This window comes from Panthera onca, chromosome E3 (assembly GCF_046562875.1).
Source record: "Panthera onca isolate mPanOnc1 chromosome E3, mPanOnc1 haplotype 2, whole genome shotgun sequence".
In the NCBI taxonomy this organism is placed as follows: Eukaryota; Metazoa; Chordata; class Mammalia; order Carnivora; family Felidae; genus Panthera; species Panthera onca.
This window is the reverse complement of record NC_138354.1, coordinates 17,908,612-17,931,534: the sequence shown is the minus strand read 5'-3', so window position 1 is coordinate 17,931,534 and position 22,923 is coordinate 17,908,612. Positions and strand designations below refer to the sequence as shown.

Below are 22,923 nucleotides of genomic sequence, written 5' to 3'. Positions count from 1 at the left end.
TGTTTCTTCATGCTCTTTCTTTTGGGGTGAAATCCTTCATTTTGTCATTTTGAACGGAGAAAATGAATTAATGAGGTAGAAAAATTAAAATAAAAAAAATGAAAGTTAAAAATATTAAAATTAAAAAATTAAAACACACACACACACACAAATCTAATAAATGATGCTAGATCCTAGGTGTGTTTTGGTCTGGGTGTTGACAGTGGTTTGACAGATTAGAGAAAAAAAGCGAGGGGGAAGGAAATCGTTTGAGAATTTGAAAAAATGAATACAGTGAAGTATGCTAAAATGAGATGATGGGAGTAAAATGGAATTTGAAAAAATTTACACAAAAGTAAAGAATATAGTAGGAAAAAATTAAACAAAAACATTTTTAATAAGAAGTAAAAATGAAAATGAAATTTTCTCTTTATGTATTCAAGAAAAAGAAAAGAAACAAAAAAGAAAAAAGAGAAAAAAAATCATTTGAAAATTTGAAAAAGTGAGTACACTGTAGTAGACTAAAATAAAATGATGGAAGTAAAATAGAATTTGAGAAAACTTACATAAAAACAAAAATATAGTAAAAAATTAAAGAAAAATATTTTTAATAGAAATTGAAAATAAAAATGAATTTTTTTCTCTTTATTCAAGAAAAAGAATAGTGTAAAAGAGAAAAAACAAAGAAAAAGAAAGAAAATTGAACAGATGGACCTACTAACAGATTGAAATAGGACTGATATTACTTTGTTTTCCCCTATAAATTAGACCATGTAGCGCTTTATAGTCCATAAACTAAGCAGGCGGTGAGACTTGTGTTCTTGAAGAGTGAGGTTGGCCCAGTTGGGCGGGACTCAGTGTAACATCTCCATTCTCCATTAGATGGCGCTGCTAGCCTACTGGGGTGGATTGTTGCAGCATTGGTAGGTGCGTATGCTCATGCGTGGGAGCAGTGAAAATGGCATAACCCAGCTACCCAGTCTCTAGTATGGGAACTCTGTTCTCTCTGATCAGCAATCGCACACCATCCTCTGTCTTCAGCTTTCATCCACTCCCCGCTTCTTCACTGCCTGTGACCAAGCCCCAGGCAGTACCTCTTTCCCGAGTTTTGTCTCAGATGCAGCTGTTTTCCCCGGCCCCTTACTTCTGAAGGGCTGAGGCTTTGACCTGCTCTGCCCCTCTGTGGGAGGGTCTCACTGAGCAATGGTCAAATGCTGGCTGCACCTAGGAATGCCTAGCACCTAGGACCTGCTACTGATGGTGTCCCAAGACTGCAGCCAGGTACCAGCCTGCCCAAGAAAAAGTTCACGAGATAGTGTAGCAGAAACTTTTCAGGGATTATGGAAAATTACAACACACATCTGGCAGCAGGCTTCACTCTTAACGACCTTGTTCCAGCACCAGCAAATGTAGCCATTTTCTGGGGTCTGCTGGGACCAGGTGGTTTCAACACTCTCCACCAAATGTCCTTCCAGCAGTGGAACCGCTTTTCCTATATGGCCCAAGAGCCTCCTGGATCCCACTCTGTTTCTGGTGATTCGCCCTTCCCACCAGAGCACCACCAGGTATTGAGCTGCAGAGTTTCAGAGTTTGTGCTCCTCTTGTTTACAGTCTTAATGGAATTTAAACCCTTTCCTTTCTCCTTTCTCCTTTCTCCCTTTTTAGTTTAGTCCCTGTGGCTGTTTCCAATTTTCCACTTTCTCTCCAGCTGCTTTTGGGGAGGGGTGCTTTTCCCATATTCTCCTCTGCCCCAGTCTCCATCCTCTCTCCACCCACAAAGGTGGCTCCCTGCCTGCTGCCGGCTTCTCTCTCCCTAAGTTCACCTCTCCACACGACATACCTGATGAATTCTGTGGTTCAGGTTGTGCAGATTATTGTGTTAATCCTCCAATCAGTTTTCTAGGCATGTAGGATGGTTTAGTGTTGGTCTGGCTGTACTTCACAGATGGGAGACACACAAAAAACTTCCATGCTCTTCCGCCATCTTGGCTGTAACCCAACATTTGGAAATTTAAATTAAAAAGTACCATTTACAATAGCACCAAAAGACCATGAAAGACTTAGATATAAATTTAACAAAATGTGTATGATTTCTGTATGCTAAAAGCTATGAAACACCAATGAGAGAAATCGAAGACCTAAATAAATTGAGAGATATGCTGTGCTCATGGACTGGAAGACTCAGTATTGTTAAGATGTCAGTTCTCCCCAAGCTGATCTATACATTCAACACAATACCAATCAAAATTCTAGCCACTTATTTTGTAAAATTGACAAGCTGATTCTAAGATTTATATGGAAAATAAAAGAAAGTAAAATATCCATAACAGTTTTTTTTCCAGAACTGTTTTAAAAAGAAGTTAAATAAATAGCACTAGGTATTTAGTGGAGAATTCATACACTACCTGATTTTAAGACTTACTATAAAGTTACAGTAATCAGGATAGTGTGGCATTGGCAAAAGGATAGATATAAAGGTCAGTGGGAAGAATAGGTCTGGAATAGACTGATGCATATATAGTCAATGATTTTAAATAAAGGCACAAAGACATTTCAATGGAGACTTCAGTGGAACAGTCACACATCCACATCAAAAAACAAACCAAAATAAAATCTCACCCATATGTGATATCGTATTAAGCTTAATTCAAGGGGCACCTGGGTGGCTCAGTCACTTAAGTGTCTGACTTCGTCTCAGGTCATGACCTTGTGGTTTGTGGGTTCAAGCCCTGCATCAGGGTCTGTGATGACAGCTTAGAGCCTGGAGTTTGCTTTGGATTCTGTGTTTCCCTCTTTCTGCCCCTCCCCCACTCACACTCTGTCTCTCTCTCTCTATCAAAAATAAATAAACATTAAAAAATTTAAAATTAATTAAAAATAGACCATGGAGCAAAATATAAAGTCTAAAATACAATAGTTGTGGAAGAAAACATAAGAGAAAATCTTTGTGACCTGTGTTAGGTAAAGAGTTCTTAGCTATAACACTAAAAGCATGATCCATAAAGGAAAAACTGATAAATAAGACTTCATAAAAATGAAAAGTTTTGCTCTGTGGACACTATTAAGAGAATGGACAGGTAAGCTATAGACTGGAAGAAAATATTTGCAAATTTTCCTTCTTTTTTATTTTTTAATACATATTTTTAAAGTTTATTTATTTTGAGAGAGAGAGAGAGAGAGAGTGAGGGAGAGGCAGAGAGAGAGAGACAGAGAGGGAATTACAAGCAGGCTCCACATTGTCAGTGTAGAGCCCAATATGGGGCTTGATCTCATGAACATGAGATCATGACCTGAGCCCAAATCAAGAGTCAGATGCTTAACCAACTGAGCCATCCAGGCGCCCCTCCTTCTTTTTTAAATTATGTAGCTGACAAAGGACTTCTATTCAGAATATACAAAGGATTCTCAAAAACGAAACAATAAGAAGCCAAACAATCCAATTAAAAAGTAAGCTAAATATTTTAACAGACACTTCACCAAAGAAGATACATGGATGGCAAATAAGCACATGAAAACATCCTTCATGTCATTAATTATAGAAATGCAAATTAAAACCACAATGAGATACTACTGCATACCTATTAGAATGATTAACATAAGGAAATAAATTGGTAATATCAAGTACTGGCAAGGGTATGCAATAACTAAAACATTGCCATCTGAATGAAAAATGGCATGCCTACTTTGGAAACAGTTTGTCAATATCTTATAAAGTTCAATATGCAGTTACCATACTAGTAATCCCACTTTTAGGTATTTATGTAGGAGAAATAAAAAGAGATGTATACATGAAAAACTGTATGTGAATGTTTCTACTGGTGGTATTCATAATTGCCAAAAACTAGAAACGATCCAAGTGTCCCTCAACTGGAAAATGAATCAACAAACTGTGGTACATCCATACAATGGAATATCAGAAATACTGGAAATTTAAAGGAATGGACTACTGATAGACAGAACAACATGACTGCATCTTAAATGCTTTATTATACGTGAAAGGAGCCAGACGTGAAAGGTTACATACTATATAATGGCATGTATATAACATTCTGGAAAAGCCAAAACTATAGGGATAGAAAATCGAGCAATGGTTGCCAGGAGTTGGTGTTTGAAGGAAGAGGTTGATTACAGCAGGGTATGAGGGAATATTTTGGGAGTGGTGAAACTTTTATATTTTGATCATTGGTAGTGGTTACATGACTTTATGTGTTTTCAAAACTTATAAAACTATACTAAAAAGGCTGAAATAGGGGTGTCTGGGTAGCTCAGTTGGTTAAGTGTCAGAGTCTTGATTTCAGCTCAGGTCATGATCCCAGGGTTGTGGGGTCGAGCTTCATGTTGGGCTCCTCGCTGAGTGTGGAGCCTGGTTAAGATTCTCTCTGTCTCTCTTCCTCTGCCCTTCTCCCCTGCTTGTGTTCTCTCTCTCTTAAAAAAAAAAAAAAAGCTTGAACTTTATTGTATGCCAGTTATACCCTAATCAACTTAACCTAAAGACAAAAAAATCCTATTGACTTTAGGTTAAAGCTTAAATGCCTTTATTGGGACATTAGTGAGGTCTCCTTCAATTGTGTGTGGGGCAGAAATTAGATTGCAGTGAGTCATGTGTGACATCCTCTGCACTTTTCCTTCCTAGAACTTGCCCCCGTTTGAAATTGCTAAATACTCCTCCCTGTTTATCTGTTACTATTTCCCTCTGCTCCACTCTGCTGTACTGAGAGCTCTGGAGGACACTGTTTTTCCACCACACAGACTTATGCTTAGCAAATAGCAAATACTTGCTGTTGAATGAATGAATGAATGAATGAATAAAAGGATGAATCTTGTTGATGAATTTTACATATTGACATTAAACATTTTTTTAGAACATACTTTAAAAATTATTTTAAAAGATAGACAGTACTTCTCAATATCATGCAAAAAAATCCTGTAGCAATAGTTATTTTTAATCTAAGCCAGTTGATTCCTTACTAGCAGGACAATCAACTTTGAATTTTTTATCCCCGTCCCCACCCACAGAGATTTATAATATATTGTAAAGATATCCTGTGTGCTCTTCCAGGCTTTTCTGTGTAGTTTCCAATCCAACTTCTTCTTTGCTATATTAATCATCTCCTTGGAACACCATTTGGGGTAAATCCTCAGCCAATGCCCATCAACTCTATATTTTTCTCTAGCTAGCAGTACACTCAAATGAGAATTTGAATCATATGGAAGATCACATCTGCTCCAAAGGGCTTTCCCTGGTTGAAATGATTTTTCTTCACAGGAAGAAAACACTCACACTTTGATTTTGGTGGCAAGAGATATATGTGTGATCCTGGACTCGTCTCTTACAGATTGGCTCCTACTTTGGGGCCTCCCTCTGCTCTGTGGACATGGACAGAGATGGCAGCTCTGACCTGATCCTTATTGGGGCCCCCCATTACTACGAGCCGACAAGGGGGGGCCAGGTGTCTGTGTGCCCCTTGCCTCGGGGAGTGAGTAGCTGATGGGGCCTGGGCTTGGGTGGGGCCTGGGCATGAGCTGGGAGTTGCCCAGGTTGGGACCTGACACTGTTTTTGTTCAGCAGAGGGCTAGATGGCAGTGTGAGACTGTTCTCCATGGGGTGCAGGGCCACCCCTGGGGCCGCTTTGGGGCAGCCCTGACAGCGCTGGGAGATGTGAATGGAGACAAGCTGACAGATGTGGCCATTGGGGCCCCAGGAGAGCAGGAGAACCGGGGTGCTGTTTACCTATTTCATGGAACCTCAAGACCGGGCATTAGCCCTTCCCACAGCCAGGTGAGGCCAGGTCACTGTCCCTGTCATGACAGTAGCCTCTTTGCTGATATGTACTTTTCTTTCTTCTTTCTTTCTTTCTTTCTCTCTCTCTTCCTTGGTGTCCTTCCTTTCTTTTTTAACGTTTATTTATTTTTGAGAGAGAGAGAGACAGTGAAAGTGGGGGGAGAGGCAGAAAGAGAGGGGGACAGAAAATCCCAAGCAGGCTCTGCACTGTCAGCATAGAGCCCCATGCTGGGCTTGAACTCATGAACCATGAGATCATGACCTGAGACGAAGTCTGGCGCTCAACCGACTGAGTCACCCAGGTGCCCCTCTGTCTCTTTCTTAAAAAAATTTTTAAATGTTTTATTTATTCTTGCGAGGGGGGAGGGGCATAGAGAGGGAGACACAGAATCCAAAGCAGGCTCTAGACTCTGAGCCGTCAGCACAGAGCCCAACACAGGGCTCAAACCCACAAACCGTGAGATAATGACCGAAGTCGGGCACTTAACTGGCTGAGTTACACAGGTGCCCCTTTCCCTTTCTAATTCAGCATCCTCAGAGCTGCCAGATCAATTCTCCCAGTACTGGATTTTTAGAATCTTCAAAAATAATAACACACTTCATAGAAATTCTTACCACAACTATAGGAGGTGCATGGGGGCACAATCACCTCCTCTTCACAGATGAGGAGATTAAGGCTTAGAGGTGGTAAGTGGTTGGCTGGGAGTGTTGGGATGCAGGCTTTCCTTTCTTCTGAATCTCAATCTTGGTAGAGTGACCAGTAGTCCTGGTTTGTTCAGATCTGTCCCAGTTTTAGTGCTCAAAGTCTTGAATCTCAGGAAACCCCTACAGCTGGTCACCCTACAGGACTACATCTTCATGGGTTTGTGACCTATACAGCCACACAGAAGGGCCCTGCACTTGGTTAATGCTCTGCATTTTGTTTGTTTTTTGTTTTTTGTTTTTTTTTTGGTACTGGGTCCTGCAAATTATGTAGTCCATCTTGATGGTTGGTCACCTGAAATCTTGGTCACCACAACTGGTTTCCTCTCTAAAATGGCTCCTTGCTTCTTGCTAGATGGAACCCACTGTTTGGAGGGATCCCAGAGTCTGGTTCTCTCCCACCACTGCCAGCTGAGGCCATCTGGTCTTCTACCCTTGGATCTCTGACTTTTTTCCAGCCTTACCTTTTTCTTATGTTCTTTTTCTCTCTGTCCCCCATCGGTTCTACCAAATCCCTCACACCAGAGTTTCAATCTTATGAACGCATTAAAATTACTTGAAGGCCTTGGGACACCTAGATGGCTCAGTTGGCTAAGTGTCCGACTTCAGTTCAGATCATGATCTCACGGTTTGTGGGTTCAAGCCCTGCATTGGGCTGTGTGTTGACAGCTCAGAGCCTGGAGACTGCTTTGGATTATGTGTCTCCCTCTCTCTCTCTGCCCCTCCCTCATTCATACTCTGTCTCTGTCTCTCAAAAAAAAAATAAACAGTAAAAAAATAAAATTACTTTAAGGTCTTAAAAGGCACAGATGCCTGGGCTCTGCTAATAAGAGCTCCAGTTTAATTGGTCTGGGGCAGTGTGCCAGCTATCAGTAGAGTTTTCCAGCACTATTTAGAAAAATTTCAAATTCACAACAAAGTGAAGGAATTGTACAATGAACACCCATATATTTACAACCTAGAATCTACAATGAACATTTGACTAAATTTATGTTATCACAGATCAAACCTTTTATTCATCCTACTTCTATCCATCCATCAGTCCATCTTGTTGTTTTAAACTACTTTTTAAAAAAAGTTTATTTGTTTAGAGAGTGTGTTCGCATGAGCAGGAGAAGGGCAGAGAGAAAGAGAGAGAGAGAATCCCAAGCAGGTTCTGTGCTGTCAGCGTGGAGCCTGACATGGGGTTTGAACTCACAAATTATGAGATCATGACCTGAGCCAAAACCAAGAGTCATATGCTTAACTGACTAAGCCACCCAGTGCCATTGTCCATCTTATTTTTAATGAATTTTAAAATTCTAATTCAAAATAAGTTGCAATGCCCCTAAATAGTTCAGTATGTTTATCATTAACTAGAATTCAATATTTGCTTACTGTTGTTTTTAGGATAAAGTTTACAGACAGGAAATATGCAAATCCTTTGCCACTCAGTGATTTTGATAAATGCATACACATGTGTAACCCACACCCCTATCAAGATATAGAATATAATCACCACTCCAGAAAGTTCCCTCATGCCCCTTTCCAGTTAATTTCTGACCCCACTCCATTCCAGAGGAAAGCACTGTCCTGATTATTTTCCACCATAAATGAGTTTTGCCCATTCTAGAATTTCATATAAATGGAATAGAATGAGATGCAGGCCCCAGTATTTTTAAGACACTTGTTAGTTGATGCCAGGGATAAGAAGCACTGCCTTACCCACTTCTCTCTGCACCAGGGAGCCTTTTTCTACACACAATTGTATGAATATTGTAATTAGGCCTCTTTTCACTGACACCTGTTGCTTCCCTGTGTCAATGCAGTGTGAAGGCTCTGATTTTACTTTATTTTATTATAAAACCTTGACATGCTTGTATAAATTTATTAATCTAAAGTAAACGGTGAAAACCCTAGTTCCCTCTCCTTATCTGCATCATAACTCACTTTGCAAAGGAAAACAAAGGTAAGGGGAGGGTGCTTTATATGTACACACACACACACACACACACACACCCCACAGACCCAGGAATTAAAAACAAATGCCAAAAGGATTATCTTATCCTTTTCTACTGTTTACGATCTTATCCTTTTCTACTGTATGTATTTTTTTACTTGCTTTTTTCCTTATGATTGAGGATAAGGTTGGTCAGTGTTTGGATAAGTAAATATGCTGTGGATCTCCCAACTGTGTAATTTTACTTTATAGCTAATCACAAAACAAAACTTCCTCCAAACAGAATACAATAAATTTTTCTCAAAAAACGTTGAGGTATAATATACATACACTAAACACATAAATCTTAAGTGATGAATTTTCACATATCTGTGAACCCAAGTCAGCACCATTTAGATTTAGATATAGCATATACCCAGCATCCCATGCTTCCTCATCCTTCCTTTCAGTTAACAAAATTTGTAAAAAATGTGGTAAAATATATATTACATAAAAGTTTTCATTTTAACCATTTTAAGTGTACAATTCAGTGGCATTAAGTACATGACAAGATCACTTTTAAATTTTCTTTTTATTTGGTTGTTCTTTCAGTGTTATTCTTGCACATAGATTAAAGAGTAAAAATTGTTCTTATATCTCATTATGAAAAATAACAATCACCACACTCACACTGCAACTTCCTCTTCATTTTCCCTTCTCTTGAGGAAACTTTATTTCAGATTTTTCAATTATTATCTATACTCCCCAATAAGATGATTATTTTGCTGCTTCTTGACTTTTATTTTAGCATTGACTTCCCTCTATGAGAGGTGAGCTCTCTTTCAGAGGGCTTGCCCCCTCGGCCCTTTCACCTCTTTGCCCCACTCCTTACATTTATATGAGAATTTTGGTAGATCGATATTCAGTGTTTGCATTATTTTGACATGTCAATGATATTAGGTGAGTCAAATAGCATGCTATGTCACTTCTTTCCTTTTTTTAAAAGTTTTTTAAATATGTTTCATCATTTTGAGAGAGAGAGAGAGAGAGAGAGAGAGAGAGAGAGAACATGAGCAGGGGAGGGGCAGAGGGAGAGGGAGAGAGAATGTCAAACAGGCTCCACATGGTCACCACAGAGCCTGGCGTGGGGTTCAGTCCCACGAACTGTGAGATCTTGACCTGAGCCAAAATCAAGTGTTGGACATTAAACCACCCAGGTGCCCCTGTCATTTCTTTCCTGTAAAACTTTGTCCTGGAAAACCTAGGTGATTGATGGAAACTTTGGGTATCATCTCAAGGCTGTGGTCTAAAGCTGAATGGTTGCTCTAATTCCCTGAGAAGTTATAAGAGATGAGACTTGAGTGGAACCCAGACAATCTGTCCTCTTGGGTCACTCTGGGTAACCGAGTTACACACTTCCCTATTCTTTCCCACTCCCTTTCTCTCCTCTTTTCTACCTTCAGCGGATTGAAGGCTCCCAGCTCTCCCCCACACTCCAATATTTTGGTCAGTCACTGAGTGGGGGCCAGGACCTCACAATGGATGGACTGGTGGACCTGGCTATAGGAGCCCAAGGCCATGTACTGCTGCTTAGGTAAGAAATTCTTTTATAGCACACCAAATATCTTCCCTTTCAGGAGTGGCTTTGCTGTCTGAAGGCCCCTGATGGTCCTCTGGTGTCCCTACAGATCCCAGCCTGTGCTGAGACTTGAGGTTACCATGGAGTTCACACCCAAAGAAGTGGCAAGGAATGTGTTTGAGTGCCGTGCAAAGGTGGTGAAAGGTCAGACTGCTGGGGAGGTTAGAGTTTGCCTTCATGTCCGCAAGAATACACGGGACAGGCTAAGAGAAGGTGAGGCTGGGTAGGTAAGTCTGAAAGAGTTAAATAACTGGAGATATTGATGGGTGGCCCAGTGCAGTCTTCCCAGCCTTCTGGCAGTCCAGAGAAAACTTCCACAGGCTTCTACAGCCTTTTCGAAGCTTGGCTGGAGTGAGAAGACAGTTCCCTGACTGGGTACAGAGGCCCAGAAAACCTCACCAGAAGTGAGCATGTGGCACTCCTTTATTCTCTCAGTTCTCCAGAGAAACAATGGCCCCACATCTGTGAACTAACCAGGATTTTTTTTTAAGACAAGAGATAACTCATTTAAAGGGCAGGTTGGGTTGATGAAGCTAAACACAAATTCAGAAAACATTTAGGCATGGCATTTTATCACAACTAACTTGACTTCTCCTTGTCTCTAATCTGAAAGAGTGGCATTGTGCTGGGTGTGGGGGAATTGTAATGATGGTACTAGAGAGAAATGAGGGAATAAAATTAGGTTTCTAACAGTAATCTTACTAGGCTGAGGAGACAGTAGTCAGTTTGGGGCAGCTTGCATGGCTAGACATTAATATAAAAGTGTTGGAGAGTAGAGAATCATGTAGAAGGTGCCCCGAAACCTACATATAAATTCCTCTCAAGTCATAGGCTGACTTCCTCAGCAATGTATGTCTAGATCAATACTCTAAGAAACTCAGTAGAAGACAGCAGCCAAAGAGTTGTATAGAAGTTCAGCTCCCTAGTGCTGGAGAAACAGAAATTTGAGAGGGGTATTGGTAAGCAACTTGGTCTTTCTATTGGAACAATGTCTATTCAGACCAGCAACTAAGAGAAACAATAGACAATAGAAATAGACCCACAGGTGATACAGAAATTGGAGTTATTAGGAATCTAAAAAACAACTACAGTTAATATCTTCAAGAAAAAAAGAGAAAATGATGGAGAACTTCAGAAAAGACCTGGAATTCATAAAATAGAGTAAAATGGAAACTATAGAACTGAAAAATACCCTGACTTAAATTAAGAATTCAATAAATAGATTTGATAGTAGGTTCAAAGTGGAACAAAGAATTAGTGAACTGGAAGGTAAATCAATTGAGAGTATTTAGATTAACACACAGAGAAAAGAGGATGAAAAATACAGAAAAAAATGGTAAGACATATGGAGCATGGTGAAAAATTTAATAAACATGTAATTTGAAATTGAAAGAAGAGAGAATAAGAAAGAAGCAACAAAATAGAGGGAAAATCTTTTCTTTTTTTATTTAAAATTATTTACTTATTTTGAGAGAGAGAGAGAGAGAGAGAGAGAGAGAGAGAGAACAAGCAGGGGGAGAGGCAGAGAGGAGAGAGAGAATCCCAAGCAGACTCCAAGCTGTCAGTGTAAGCCTGAAGTGGGGCTCATGTGAAATCATGACCTGAGTCAAAATCAAGAGTTATACTCTTAACTGACTGAGCCACCCAGGTTTCCCAGTAACAATTTTTTTTTAAACTAATGAAAGACATCAAGATTCTCTGCCAAAACAAAGCAAGATAAATATAAAGGAAACCATACCATAGTACATTATACCAATGTGTATGACATACATTGTACCATTCCAAGGCACAAGTTACTGAATGCCAATGACGAAGAGAAAGAAGTTAAAAGCGACCAGAAAAATATACTTAGTTTTCTAGTATGTAACAGAACAGCTACTATTTTTTGAGTACTTTCTGTGTGGCAGGACTGTGATAAATGCTTTATAGACACTATTTCATTTCATTTCATTTTCACCACTGAGAAGGTACAATTATCTTCCTCAACTTGAAAATAAAGAATGGACAGGGTGCCTGGGTGGCTTAGTCGGTTAAGCATCCAACTCTTGACTTCGGCTCAGGTCATGATATCAAGGTTTGTGAGTTCGAACCAGCTGGCTCTGTGCTGACAGCATGGAACCTGCTTCGTATTCTCTCTCTCCCTCTCTCTGCCCCTCCCTTGTGTTCTCTCTCTCTCTTTCAAAATAAATATACAAATTTAAAAAAATTAAAAAAAAATAAGGAATGGAGACTCAAAGAGGTCAGGTAGCATGCCCAAAGTAGAGCTGGGCCTCAAACTCATGCTTGTCTGACTCCAAAGCTGGGATCCTCACTACCATGCTGCCCTGCCCCTTCAGGAGAGATTCAGAGCAACATCACATATGACTTGGCTCTGGACCCAACTCTCCCACATCCCCGAGTTGTCTTTGATGAGACAAAGAACAGCACACGCAGACAGACAAGAATCTTGAGGCTGAATCAAGAATGTGAGACCCTAAAGCTACTGTTACCGGTGAGCAAGGGTTGGCCACACTCCTGGGTCCTCCATGCATGGGGTGGGTTTGGGAATCTAAGGAGGGCAAACCCTCAAACCCCCTACTATCTCTCAGTATTGTGTAGAGGATTCAGTGAACCCCATCATCCTGCACTTCAACTTCTCTCTGGTGGGGAAACCCTTGTCCTTATTCGGGAACCTCCAGCCAGTGCTGGCTGTGGATGCTCAGAGACTCTTCACAGCTTTGGTGAGTTCTGGAGTTGGGGTCCTTCAGGGTCATGGAAGACACCAGAGGCCAAGATTGTTGAAGAACATTTTATTTCATTTCACATAATTTTATTTCAATATTTTATTTTATTTTGAATTAAATTTTAGTTAACATACAGTGCAATATTGGTTTCAGGAGTAGAATTGAGTGATTCATCACTTACATACAACATCCAGTGCTCATCACAACAAGTTCCCTCCTTAATACCCATGACCCTTCTAGTCCATCTCCCACTCACTTCCCTCCATCAACCCTCAGTTTATTCTCTGTCATTAAGATTCTCTTGTGATTTGTTTCTCTCTCTTCTCTCCCCATCCCCTTCCCATATGCTCATCTGTTTTTTTTAAGTTCCACATATAAGTGAAATCATATGGTATTTGTCTTTCTCTGATTGACCTATTTTACTTAGCATAATACACTCTAGCTCAATATTTTATTGTTTCATTTTATTCTTTCCTTTTCTTTCATCATACTTTATTTTTTTTTTGTAGTTTCCTTTTGAGCAGAATTGTGGCAGTGACAACATTTGCCATGATGACCTCAGCATCACCTTCACTTTTATGGGGTGAGTTTCTTTTCCTCACTGCTACCTGAAAATCTGCACCACAACCTGGTGCTCTGTTCTGGCCTCTGAGGGAGCCTGGAACAGAGCAGCTGCTTTGGAGGTGTTTGTGTGGTTGCCCCATCCACTGTCTTCTCTCTCCAAGAGTCTGTGCCACCAGAGTAGACTTGCCACATGGAGGGCCTCAGCGTCTCACGGCCTGGCTTGTTCTTTCCACAGTCTGGATACCCTGGTGGTGGGTGGTCCCCGAGACCTGAATGTGACAGTGACTGTGAGAAACCAGGGCGAGGACTCCTACAGGACTCAAGTTACCTTCTTCTACCCACCTGGCCTGTCCTATAGGAGGAAGTCAGTGACCCAGGTAGTCAAATCCTTCTCAGGCTCTGACTTTGCTTTCCTTGTCCCCACAGGTTCTGGTTCACATCACCATCTTTGTCTCCCTTGCCTTCCAGAAGCAGCGCTCACAGCGACCATGGCGCCTGACTTGTGAGTCTGAAGACTCCACCAATGGGCCAGAGGCTTTGAAGAATAGCAGCTGCAACATAAGCCACCCCATCTTCCCAAACTACTCAGAGGTCGGGCTGCTGTCCCCCTCTCCCTTTCTCTTTTGCCTTTTTCTGAATGCTTTTCTTATTTTTTAAAAGTAGAGGCTCCTTTTTTGTTTTGAAAAATAGCTTTACTGAGATACAATTCATATACCATACAATTTACCTATTTCAAGCAGACAATTGGGTGGCTTTTTAGTATGTTCACAGAGTTACATATTCATCACCATGATCAATTTTAGAATATTTTATTACCTCGAGAAAAGACGCTGCTCTCCTCAGCCATCAACTCTAGTCCTCTCATTTCTCCAAGCTCTAGGCAACCACTAATGTATTTTCTGTCTCTAGGTTCACCTATTCTGGACACTTCATATAAATGGGATTATATTGTATGTAGTCATGTTTTCAAGGATCATGTATATTTGCAGCATCTATCAATATTTTATTTCTTTTTACTGTTGCATAATATCCTGTTGTATGGAAGCACCACATTTTATTTATCCATTCTTTAGTTGATAGACATTTAAGTTGTTTCTTCTATTCTTTTCACTATCTCTCCTCTCTCTAACTCCAGATCACCTTTAATATCACATTTGGTGTGGAATCTGATGCTTTCTTTGGAAACAGACTACTACTCAAGGCCAATGTGACCAGGTGTGCTGTGCCTATCTTACCCCTTTGAGCCCCCAACCCCCTGCCCAGGATGGACCACTGCCCTCTCCCCACTGGTTCTCTCCTCAGCTTAGTCAGTTATTTATTCATTCATTCAATAAATACCAACTGAGCACTCACCATGTGCCAGGCATTGTGCCCAGTGCTGGTGAGACAGTGATGGACAAGACAGCTGTGGTTCCTGCCGTTACAGAGATTATAATTTAGTGGAAATATACACAGGAAAGCTCTCTGTTTCCCTTTAGTGAGAACAACACAACTAAGACCAACAAAACCGAATTCCAGCTGGAGTTGCCTGTGAAATACACTGTCTTCGTGGTGGTCACCAGGTGCTGGCTTCTAGGGCTTTAGCTCTGCCTTTACCATTATGCTGGACATGACCCATTGTGTATTTGTGTGTGTGAGTCTATGCACATGAGTGCCTGTGTATATGTGTCTAGGTTATATGTGCCTGGGGGTGTATTTGTGCCTGTGTGCATATGTGTGTGTGTAACCCAAGCTAGCACATCCTGTGTGTCTGACACACATCCCCCCTGCTTACCGCCCCACTGGCACCTTCTCAGGACAGCATTACCCATGTACTTGTTCACTCCCTTACATACTTAGTCCAAGACTCCTTCTCAGGACACCTCTGATGTCCTGACACCTCCTGTACTTTCTTCTTTCTCCCATCAGCCATGAAGTCTCCACCAAATATCTCAACTTCATAGCCTCAGAGAAGACCAGCCACATTATAAAGCACCAGTATGAGGTGGGGAGCTGAGAAGGATGACAGGGAGGGAAATCAATGTGCTGGGAATGCAATAATGGGAAATAATGATGGGATACATGCCTCAGGTGCCTACTATGTTCTGGGCTCTGTTCCAAGTTTACTTTCACCCTATACACACAGAACCACACACACACACACACACACACACACACACGCACACACATACGCGCGCGCGCGCGCACACACACACACACACACACACACACCTCATTTTATCCTTACAATGAGTCTTTGAAGGAGGCACTATCATTATCTCCAGTTCACAGATGGAGAAACTGAGGCTCAGAGAAGTTAACAGAACATGGCCAAAGTGTCTCCACTAGTAAGTGGAAGAGACACCACTTATTACCAACCTATCTGGGTCTTGAATGTGTGTTTAAGTGCTACAATTTACTGCATCCCAGAAAGCATCAAGAGGCAGGCTGCTTGGGTCTGTGAGGCCTTATTTAAGTGTACTGGGGTGTCAGGAGTGGGAAGGCTGATTCTAGTTGCTGGTGTAAGTGGAAAGGCCAGAGCTCTGAAGTCCACTGCCTTCTTCCCACTGTGCAGGTCAACAACTTGGGACAGAGGAGCCTCCCCATCAGTGTGGTCTTCTGGGTGCCTATCAAGCTGAACCAGGTGGCTGTGTGGGACAACCTCCAGGTCACCCTTTCCCAGGTAAGCCTAGCTGGGCTTGAGAAGTGTCCTAACTCCTCCCTCCATAGCCCTGGTCTTTCCTAAAATCTCTGTTTTATTTTGGAGGCACTTTGACCTTTTCCTGGACTTAGGCCATTTCAGCCTCCTTAAGTCTGGATTCACAAGCCCTCATTTCTCTCTATTCTCATGGTGTCTCTTTTCCTCAGAACCTCTCCAGAACATGCAACACCACGGAGAAGTCTCCCCCTCTCTCTGACTTCATGGCAGAGCTTAAGAGGGCCCCAGTGGTGGTAAGAATAAGCCAGACCCAGCACTGTCCCCTTGTTGATGCTCAATATCATCTGTCAACTGAGTGGGCTGGGTGCATGAGCATTTTCGCATCCAGTTTCTTTAGTCACTTCTCCCCTTTCTTCCCTTCCCCAGAACTGCTCCATTGCTGTCTGCCAGAGAATCCAGTGTGACATCTCATCCTTCAGCATCCAGGAAAAAGTCAACATTACCCTCCAAGGCAAACTCTCATTTGACTGGTATATCAAGGTATGTGAGGGACAGGACTCAGCTGGGCATGGACACGATATTTCAGAGGGCCCATGGGTCCAGATTCAATCTACTCTCTCCTGTAGACTTCAGCAAACTACCTTCAGGTTGTGACCACGGCAGAGGTCTTGTATGATGATTCGAAGTTTGCCCTGCTTCCAGGACAAGAGACATTTCTGAGGGCCCAGGTATCTATCTTTGGCACAGAGGGACTATTGGAGGTAGGAATTGAGGCTGGGCTTGTGGAGATCTCTGGGTAAAGAGCTAGAAAGAGACAGAGGAGGAGGAGTGGGAGGAGGAGTGAGGGCAGAGGGAGGGGCCAGTCATTGGGTTAAGTGGGAGCAGAAGGTCTGACTGGGGAACCCCTAGAAATTTGGGGTTCCCCTGATGTACCCTCCCTCCCCCTGCTACAGATAGAAACCAAAGTGGAGCCAAATGAAGTGCACAACCCTGTACCACTTATAGTGGGCAGCTCAGTGGGGGGGCTGGTGCTTCTGGCCCTCATCACCGCTGGACTGTACAAGGTATCCCCTCTTCCTGTTTGCTCTCCTCTATCCTCACTGCTTCTTACTCAGCAGCTCATTATTGGGTTCAACTCACACCAAGTCACAGAGTCTCAGTTTCTTCAGCTATGAAATGAGAATATAAATACTACTTTGTGAAGGTAATTGGGTTAATATATATGTAGTGTACTTAGAATGGTCCCGGGTACAGAATGACCACTATGTAAGGATTAATCCTTCTCCTTGTATGTTTTATTTATTTTCACTTTCCTGACTCTAACATCAAAGCCATCTCTTTCTCTGCCCCACTTTCCCCAGGTCTCTTTATACTCTGTCACATTATTCTTTGTGCCTCCTGGCCCCTAGGTCTCCCCTCCTGTTCTGCATGGCCTTCACCACTTCCCTGACTTTGGTGGCCCTTACTCCTCTGTCTTTGCCTCCACAGCTTGGCTTCTTCAAACGGCAGTACAAGGACATGATGAGTGAAGCTGGTCCCAATGCCCAGCCCCAGTAACAGCTCCTTCCCCATTGAGTGGCCTCTCCTGCAGCAAGTAGGATTCTGGTTAGACCAGCATGCAGGTCCCCAGGCTGTTGGGCAGACTCCGCTATTAGGAGAGTGGGGTGGTAACATCTCAGTCGAAAAAGAACTGCTTGGGTTTCCATTCATGTGTGTGTGTGTTTGTGCAAGTGTGTGTGCAAGCATGTGCATGAGTTTTGTGTGTGACTCAGATGTCTTTTGCATGGGGATGAGTGCCGTCAGTACAACCTCTCAGGCAGAAGAGAATTGCTTAGGCTTCTTTGTGTATGGATGAAGGTGCCATTGGGCCTTCCTCTGGACAGAAGTGATGGCAGATTTTGTGGGTGAAGATAAAGGGAAATGTAACAGATCCTGTTCCTGCTGAAGGAAGCAAGACCTTCTTTCATGGGTGAGGACACATATCTGCAGGATGCTTTGCAGCTGGATCAAGACCACATGGAGGAGCTGTGATGGAGCCAGGATCTGATTAGCCACCAGGAGCCTGTCCACTCATTCCATTCCATACTAGAGCTACATAAGGTCCAATGAGCAATGGTGCACCTCCTTTTATGTATGCATTTACTTATTATTTTAATATTACTTTTATTTTTTGGAAGGGTAAACCCATCGACAGAACAAAAATCAAAAGTTGTCCAAGCATGAATGATGAAAATTTTCCCTTCCATCCTGGTCCCCCTAGCCATTCAAGTCCTTCCTAAGGGGTTATAAGGTTATGTGTTTTGGGGTCTTCTTCACAAAGATTTTAAGCATATGCAGACACACACACACAAGCTTTTTTACACAAATGGTAATAGGTGTTATTTATACTGTTTTGCATCTTGCTTTATTCATCAATATGGCTTAGATGTTTTATATCAAGACATAAAGTATTTTTTTTTCATTCTTTTATACAGCTGTGTAGTATCCCATTGTATGGAAAGATCATGATGTATTTAACCAGTTTCTTTTCGGTATATTATTTCCAACCTCTCGCAACTACAAACAATGATGAATTAATAAATTGAATATATGTAATTTTTGCATATGTGTAAAGATAATTTATAGGGTATATTCTCAGAAGTTTGGGTTCTCCCAGAAACAAACTCAAGATAAGAGTTTGAGTGAAAGAAGTTTATTTAACAGTGGCCCCAAGAAATAGGGGAGGGATGTGAGCTGGGAAGGAAAGTCATTCAGGAAAGTCATCCATTTTCAAGAGGGACCACTCTGAACCCTTGGAGCATAACCCTACTGGGATTTCTGGGAGACAGTGTAGAATGCACACCTCAACATTGTCCCACTTGAAGACAGAAAGAGATGAAATATGTATAGTTGACCTTTGAACAACGCGGAGGTTAGGGGCACTGACCCCTCACACAGTTGAAAATCCATGTATGACTTTTGACTCCCCAAAAACTTAATTACTAAGTCTTACTGACATAACATAAATAGCCAACACATAATTTACATATTGTATGTATTATATTGTATTATTTTATGTATTCTTATAATAAAATAAGCTAGAGAAAAGAAAATGTTATTAAGAAAATCACAAGGAAGGGGTGCCTGGCTGGCTCAATCTGTAGAGCATGATACTCCTGACCTTAGGGTCATGAGTCCAAGTTCCATGTTGGGCATGGAGCCTATTTAAAATAAAGATTAAAAAAAAATTTAAGAAAAAGAAAATCATAATGAAGAGAAAATACATTTACAGTACTATATGTATCTTCATTGGAAAAAATCCACATAAAAGTGGACCTGTGCAATTCAAACCTGTGTTGTTCAAGAGAACTGTCCACCAATTCTGCAGTTATTGGCTGAGGTCTGCTCTTGGTGGGGAAGGGAGTCATTAATTCTCTGGCACTTCTGGCCTGTCCTGAATGAGGACAGAGTGGGCTCTGGTGGTCAGAGAAAGAGATAACAGGTGCTGCTAGTTGGAAGTCTGACTGATGAGGCTATGCTCCCCTGGCAAGGTCCACAGGGATCTGGGCAGGGCACCAACAGCACTTGCTACCAAGGGTGTGTGCAGGTAAAGTTTTGATAGCTGTTTCTAGGTAGCCTTCCCTCCTCCCAGTGCCCATCTCCCATACCTTTGTCAGTGCAGTAGCCACAACTCTGGCTTCAGCATGTATCCTAATTCTCACACTAGTCCTGCTAAGTAGCCACCACTTGCTAGTTAATAACATTGCTATTTAATATACCTGAATTTCACTTATGAGAAAACTGAGGCTTGGAGAGATCACACTAGTGGCCTGAGGTCATTACAGATAGGACTAGAATGGATCTGGGATTCAAATCTGGTCTGTCTGGTTCCAAAGCTTTCCTCCTTTACTGTCCTGATGATTTTTGAGGAATGGGTGTGCAGCAGGGGCAGTCAGGAATGGGTATGCAGCAGGTACAAGTTAAGTGTCAGGAGAGTGACTTTTATTTAGCTGTTATAATAATATTAGGTGAGCCATATGAAAGTGCCAACATGTTGAGAAAAATGACAATTTCATGGGGCTCATCAAAATACAAGAAAATCATGGTTTAGATTAACAGAAATGCAAGAAAATCATTGCTCAGATGGAAGTCTGTTCCAGATGTGATAGGAAGAGGGAAGGGATCTTCCTGTTTGGGAAGGTTTGGGAAGAGACCCCAGAGTAGGCAACATCTGAATCAAGTAGGGGCAGAAGTGTTCCAGTCAGGGGACAGCATAGATGGGGCTGGAGAGTGGGCAAGAGCTTGGGCAGATGCACTTTGTAAGCCAGAGTGGAGGAGTTCTAATTTTATTCAAAGTGCAATATGATGTCATCAAAGAGTGACTAATGAGACAATGGCCCTTTGTATCCTGGGGGTGCCAGGATACATGTGTAAACATGTCAGATGATTCCACATACACATTTAGATGATTTATTTATTTTTTTTAATTTTTTTTAACGTTTATTTATTTTTCAGACAGAGAGAGACACAGCATGAACGGGGGAGGGGCAGAGAGAGAGGGAAACACAGAATCTGAAGCAGGCTCCAGTCTCTGAGCCATCAGCCCAGAGCCCGAAGCGGGGCTCGAACCCGCGGACCGCGAGATCGTGACCTGAGCCGAAGTCGGACGCTCAACCGACTGAGCCACCCAGGCGCCCCGATTTAGATGATTTAGATACACATTTAGATGATTCCACACAATTTTCTCTCTGACTTTAAAATCCATTAAAAATGTTTTTTTCCTAAGTTAAAAGATAAATGACCTTAATATCTGCAGAAGTCCTTAACTGCCCCAGGAAAGAGGGCCTCTGTATCTGCAGGGACCTGCTCTTGGATGAGCAGCTAAGGTCTTGTGGGCTCAGAGTCCACATTGGCATCATTGAATCGGAAGCTTGTGTCGAATTCAGCCAGATAGGAGTTTTATGATGGGTTGGAAAAGAAATAATTTCCAGTGAAAAATTCTCTTAACATGACCATAATGTTATTAATAAACAGGGCCATAACTCTCAACAATAGCCAAATTATGGAAAGAGCCTAAATGTCCATCAACTGATGAATGGATAAAGAAATTGTGGTTTATATACACAATGGAATACTACGTGGCAATGAGAAAAAATGAAATATGGCCTTTTGTAGCAACATGGATGGAACTGGAGAGTGTGATGCTAAGTGAAATAAGCCATACAGAGAAAGACAGATACCATATGGTTTCACTCTTATGTGGATCCTGAGAAACATAACAGAAACCCATGGGGGAGGGGAAGGAAAAAAAAAAAAAAAAGAGGTTAGAGTGGGAGAGAGCCAAAGCATTAGAGACTGTTAAAAACTGAGAACAAACTGAGGGTTGATGGGGGGTGGGAGGGAGGGCAGGGTGGGAGGGAGGGCAGGGTGGGTGATGGGTATTGAGGAGGGCACCTTTTGGGATGAGCACTGGGTATTGTATGGAAACCAATTTGACAGTAAATTTCATATATTAAAAAAAAAAAAATAAACAGGGCCATAAATCTCTCATGATAAGCAGCCAAACCAGGAAAGTCTGCCTTTGATTTTACTTTTTGGGGTCCCTTGATTCAGAATAAATAAATCCCTTCAGTCTCTGCCCTCTTTTTCTTACTTAGTAATAGGGTTCTTATCTGGGCCACCATGGAATATTGTTAGAATTATAATCTCCAGTGAATTGTGCCTCTTTGTATCCCACTCCTTTGCACTGGGACATTGTGCTCTTCCCATCAAGTGGAGGGACAAATTCCCTGGAATTTGGGCTGGTCTTGTGGCTTACTTTGACCAATAGAATGTGGTGGCTTAAGGGATGTGTTGGAGTTCCAGAGCCTAGGCCATGAGAAGCACTACAGCTTCTGCTCCCACCCTCACACCACCATGCTGATACCCATCTAGCTCATTGGAGAATGAGCAGCCATATGGAAGAGATGACTAAGGCTCCCAGCTGATAGCTAGCACAACTGCATGCCCGAGGCCATTGTGACTCTTCCAGCCCAGTCCTGGAATCTGATGACTGCAGCCACTGGCAAGTCCAACAAAAGAACTGCCCAGAACTGAGGGAAATAATCCACTCTGCTTTGGAATGGTTTATTATGCCACAATGGATAACTAATATGGCCACCCAGTTAAAGAGCACGTTTCCCAGTTTCCTATACAGCTATCATGGCCATGTGGCTATTTTCTGGCTAATGGGACATGAGTAGGGTGAGTGAACAACTTTGGAGTCTGGTCTTCTGAGAGAAGAAGTGTACCTCTTTTCTCCTTACCATCTTTTTACCAACTGAAGTGTGAGTGTCATTCACCATTTTAGACTTTGCTGACAAGGGCAACGTTTAAGAATGCCAAAGTGAGACAGAGTTTGGGTTCTAACTCTGTAGAACCACTATGTTATCCATGGACTCCATAATCTCATATTGTTATAAGAAAGAGAAATCTTCTTTAAGGCACTGGTATTTTGAGTCTTCGACACAGCAGTTGTCCCTGTATTGTAACTAATAACATTACCTTCTCAAGAGTTTTTACCTACTTGGTCAAAGAAACTAAACTTGTGGTAAATTCTGATAGAAACCCCAGTTTCTAGCATTTCAGTCCCCTCCTTCTTGTCAGGACTTATGATATGACTGGCACCTAAAATGGGGGGGAGGGCTGGAGAATGTTCCACTCTATCCATTCTCAGGCTGGTCACAGGCATCAGTAATACTTTCTTCATCTGTGGGACCTTCCTGATGAGCCCACTTGGGTTGGTCTCCAGGATTTATCCCCAACCTCTGAGATCACAAAGGTGGGGTCCTTCCTGCTGGCTAAATGACCTCATAGAGAAATTAATTATCCTGTTTCACCTGTAAATGCATGAGAAAGGTACTTGGAAGGTATTTCTCCCTTCTCTGTCTTGAGAGATTACCAGAGATGTGTGTCCTGATGGTGTGAATTTCCCCTCCCCAGGGAAAGTTCAGAGCCTTT

General features: G+C 42.0%; 1 protein-coding gene and 1 non-coding gene across 8 annotated transcripts in view; one reads left to right on the top strand and one right to left on the bottom strand.

Annotated features, from left to right (window-relative positions):
• Positions 1–18,546, top strand: part of LOC132689373 (integrin alpha-M) — a 43,374-nt gene extending 24,828 nt beyond the window's left edge. For 3 of the 7 annotated variants that reach the window (XM_060649074.3, XM_060649077.3, XM_060649071.3), the window contains 18 exons: positions 5,316–5,456; positions 5,546–5,758; positions 9,845–9,975; positions 10,070–10,233; positions 12,357–12,511; positions 12,609–12,740; positions 13,253–13,326; positions 13,543–13,684; positions 13,776–13,898; positions 14,443–14,522; positions 14,786–14,869; positions 15,216–15,291; positions 15,862–15,969; positions 16,155–16,238; positions 16,372–16,485; positions 16,572–16,673; positions 16,899–17,009; positions 17,434–18,546. In XM_060649074.3, the coding sequence (XP_060505057.2) occupies positions 5,316–5,456; positions 5,546–5,758; positions 9,845–9,975; positions 10,070–10,233; positions 12,357–12,511; positions 12,609–12,740; positions 13,253–13,326; positions 13,543–13,684; positions 13,776–13,898; positions 14,443–14,522; positions 14,786–14,869; positions 15,216–15,291; positions 15,862–15,969; positions 16,155–16,238; positions 16,372–16,485; positions 16,572–16,673; positions 16,899–17,009; positions 17,434–17,502 (2,103 nt within the window). In that variant the 3' untranslated portion in view covers positions 17,503–18,546. The remainder of the gene's footprint in view (positions 1–5,315; positions 5,457–5,545; positions 5,759–9,844; positions 9,976–10,069; positions 10,234–12,356; positions 12,512–12,608; positions 12,741–13,252; positions 13,327–13,542; positions 13,685–13,775; positions 13,899–14,442; positions 14,523–14,785; positions 14,870–15,215; positions 15,292–15,861; positions 15,970–16,154; positions 16,239–16,371; positions 16,486–16,571; positions 16,674–16,898; positions 17,010–17,433) is intronic. The other 4 variants (XM_060649075.3, XM_060649073.3, XM_060649072.3 and 1 more) reach the window with 3 other exon arrangements.
• Positions 18,547–20,532: 1,986 nt separating this feature from the next.
• Positions 20,533–20,617, bottom strand: TRNAR-UCG (transfer RNA arginine (anticodon UCG)). The gene has a single exon. It is a non-coding gene; the product is annotated as a tRNA-Arg (tRNA).
• Positions 20,618–22,923: the final 2,306 nt, after the last annotated feature.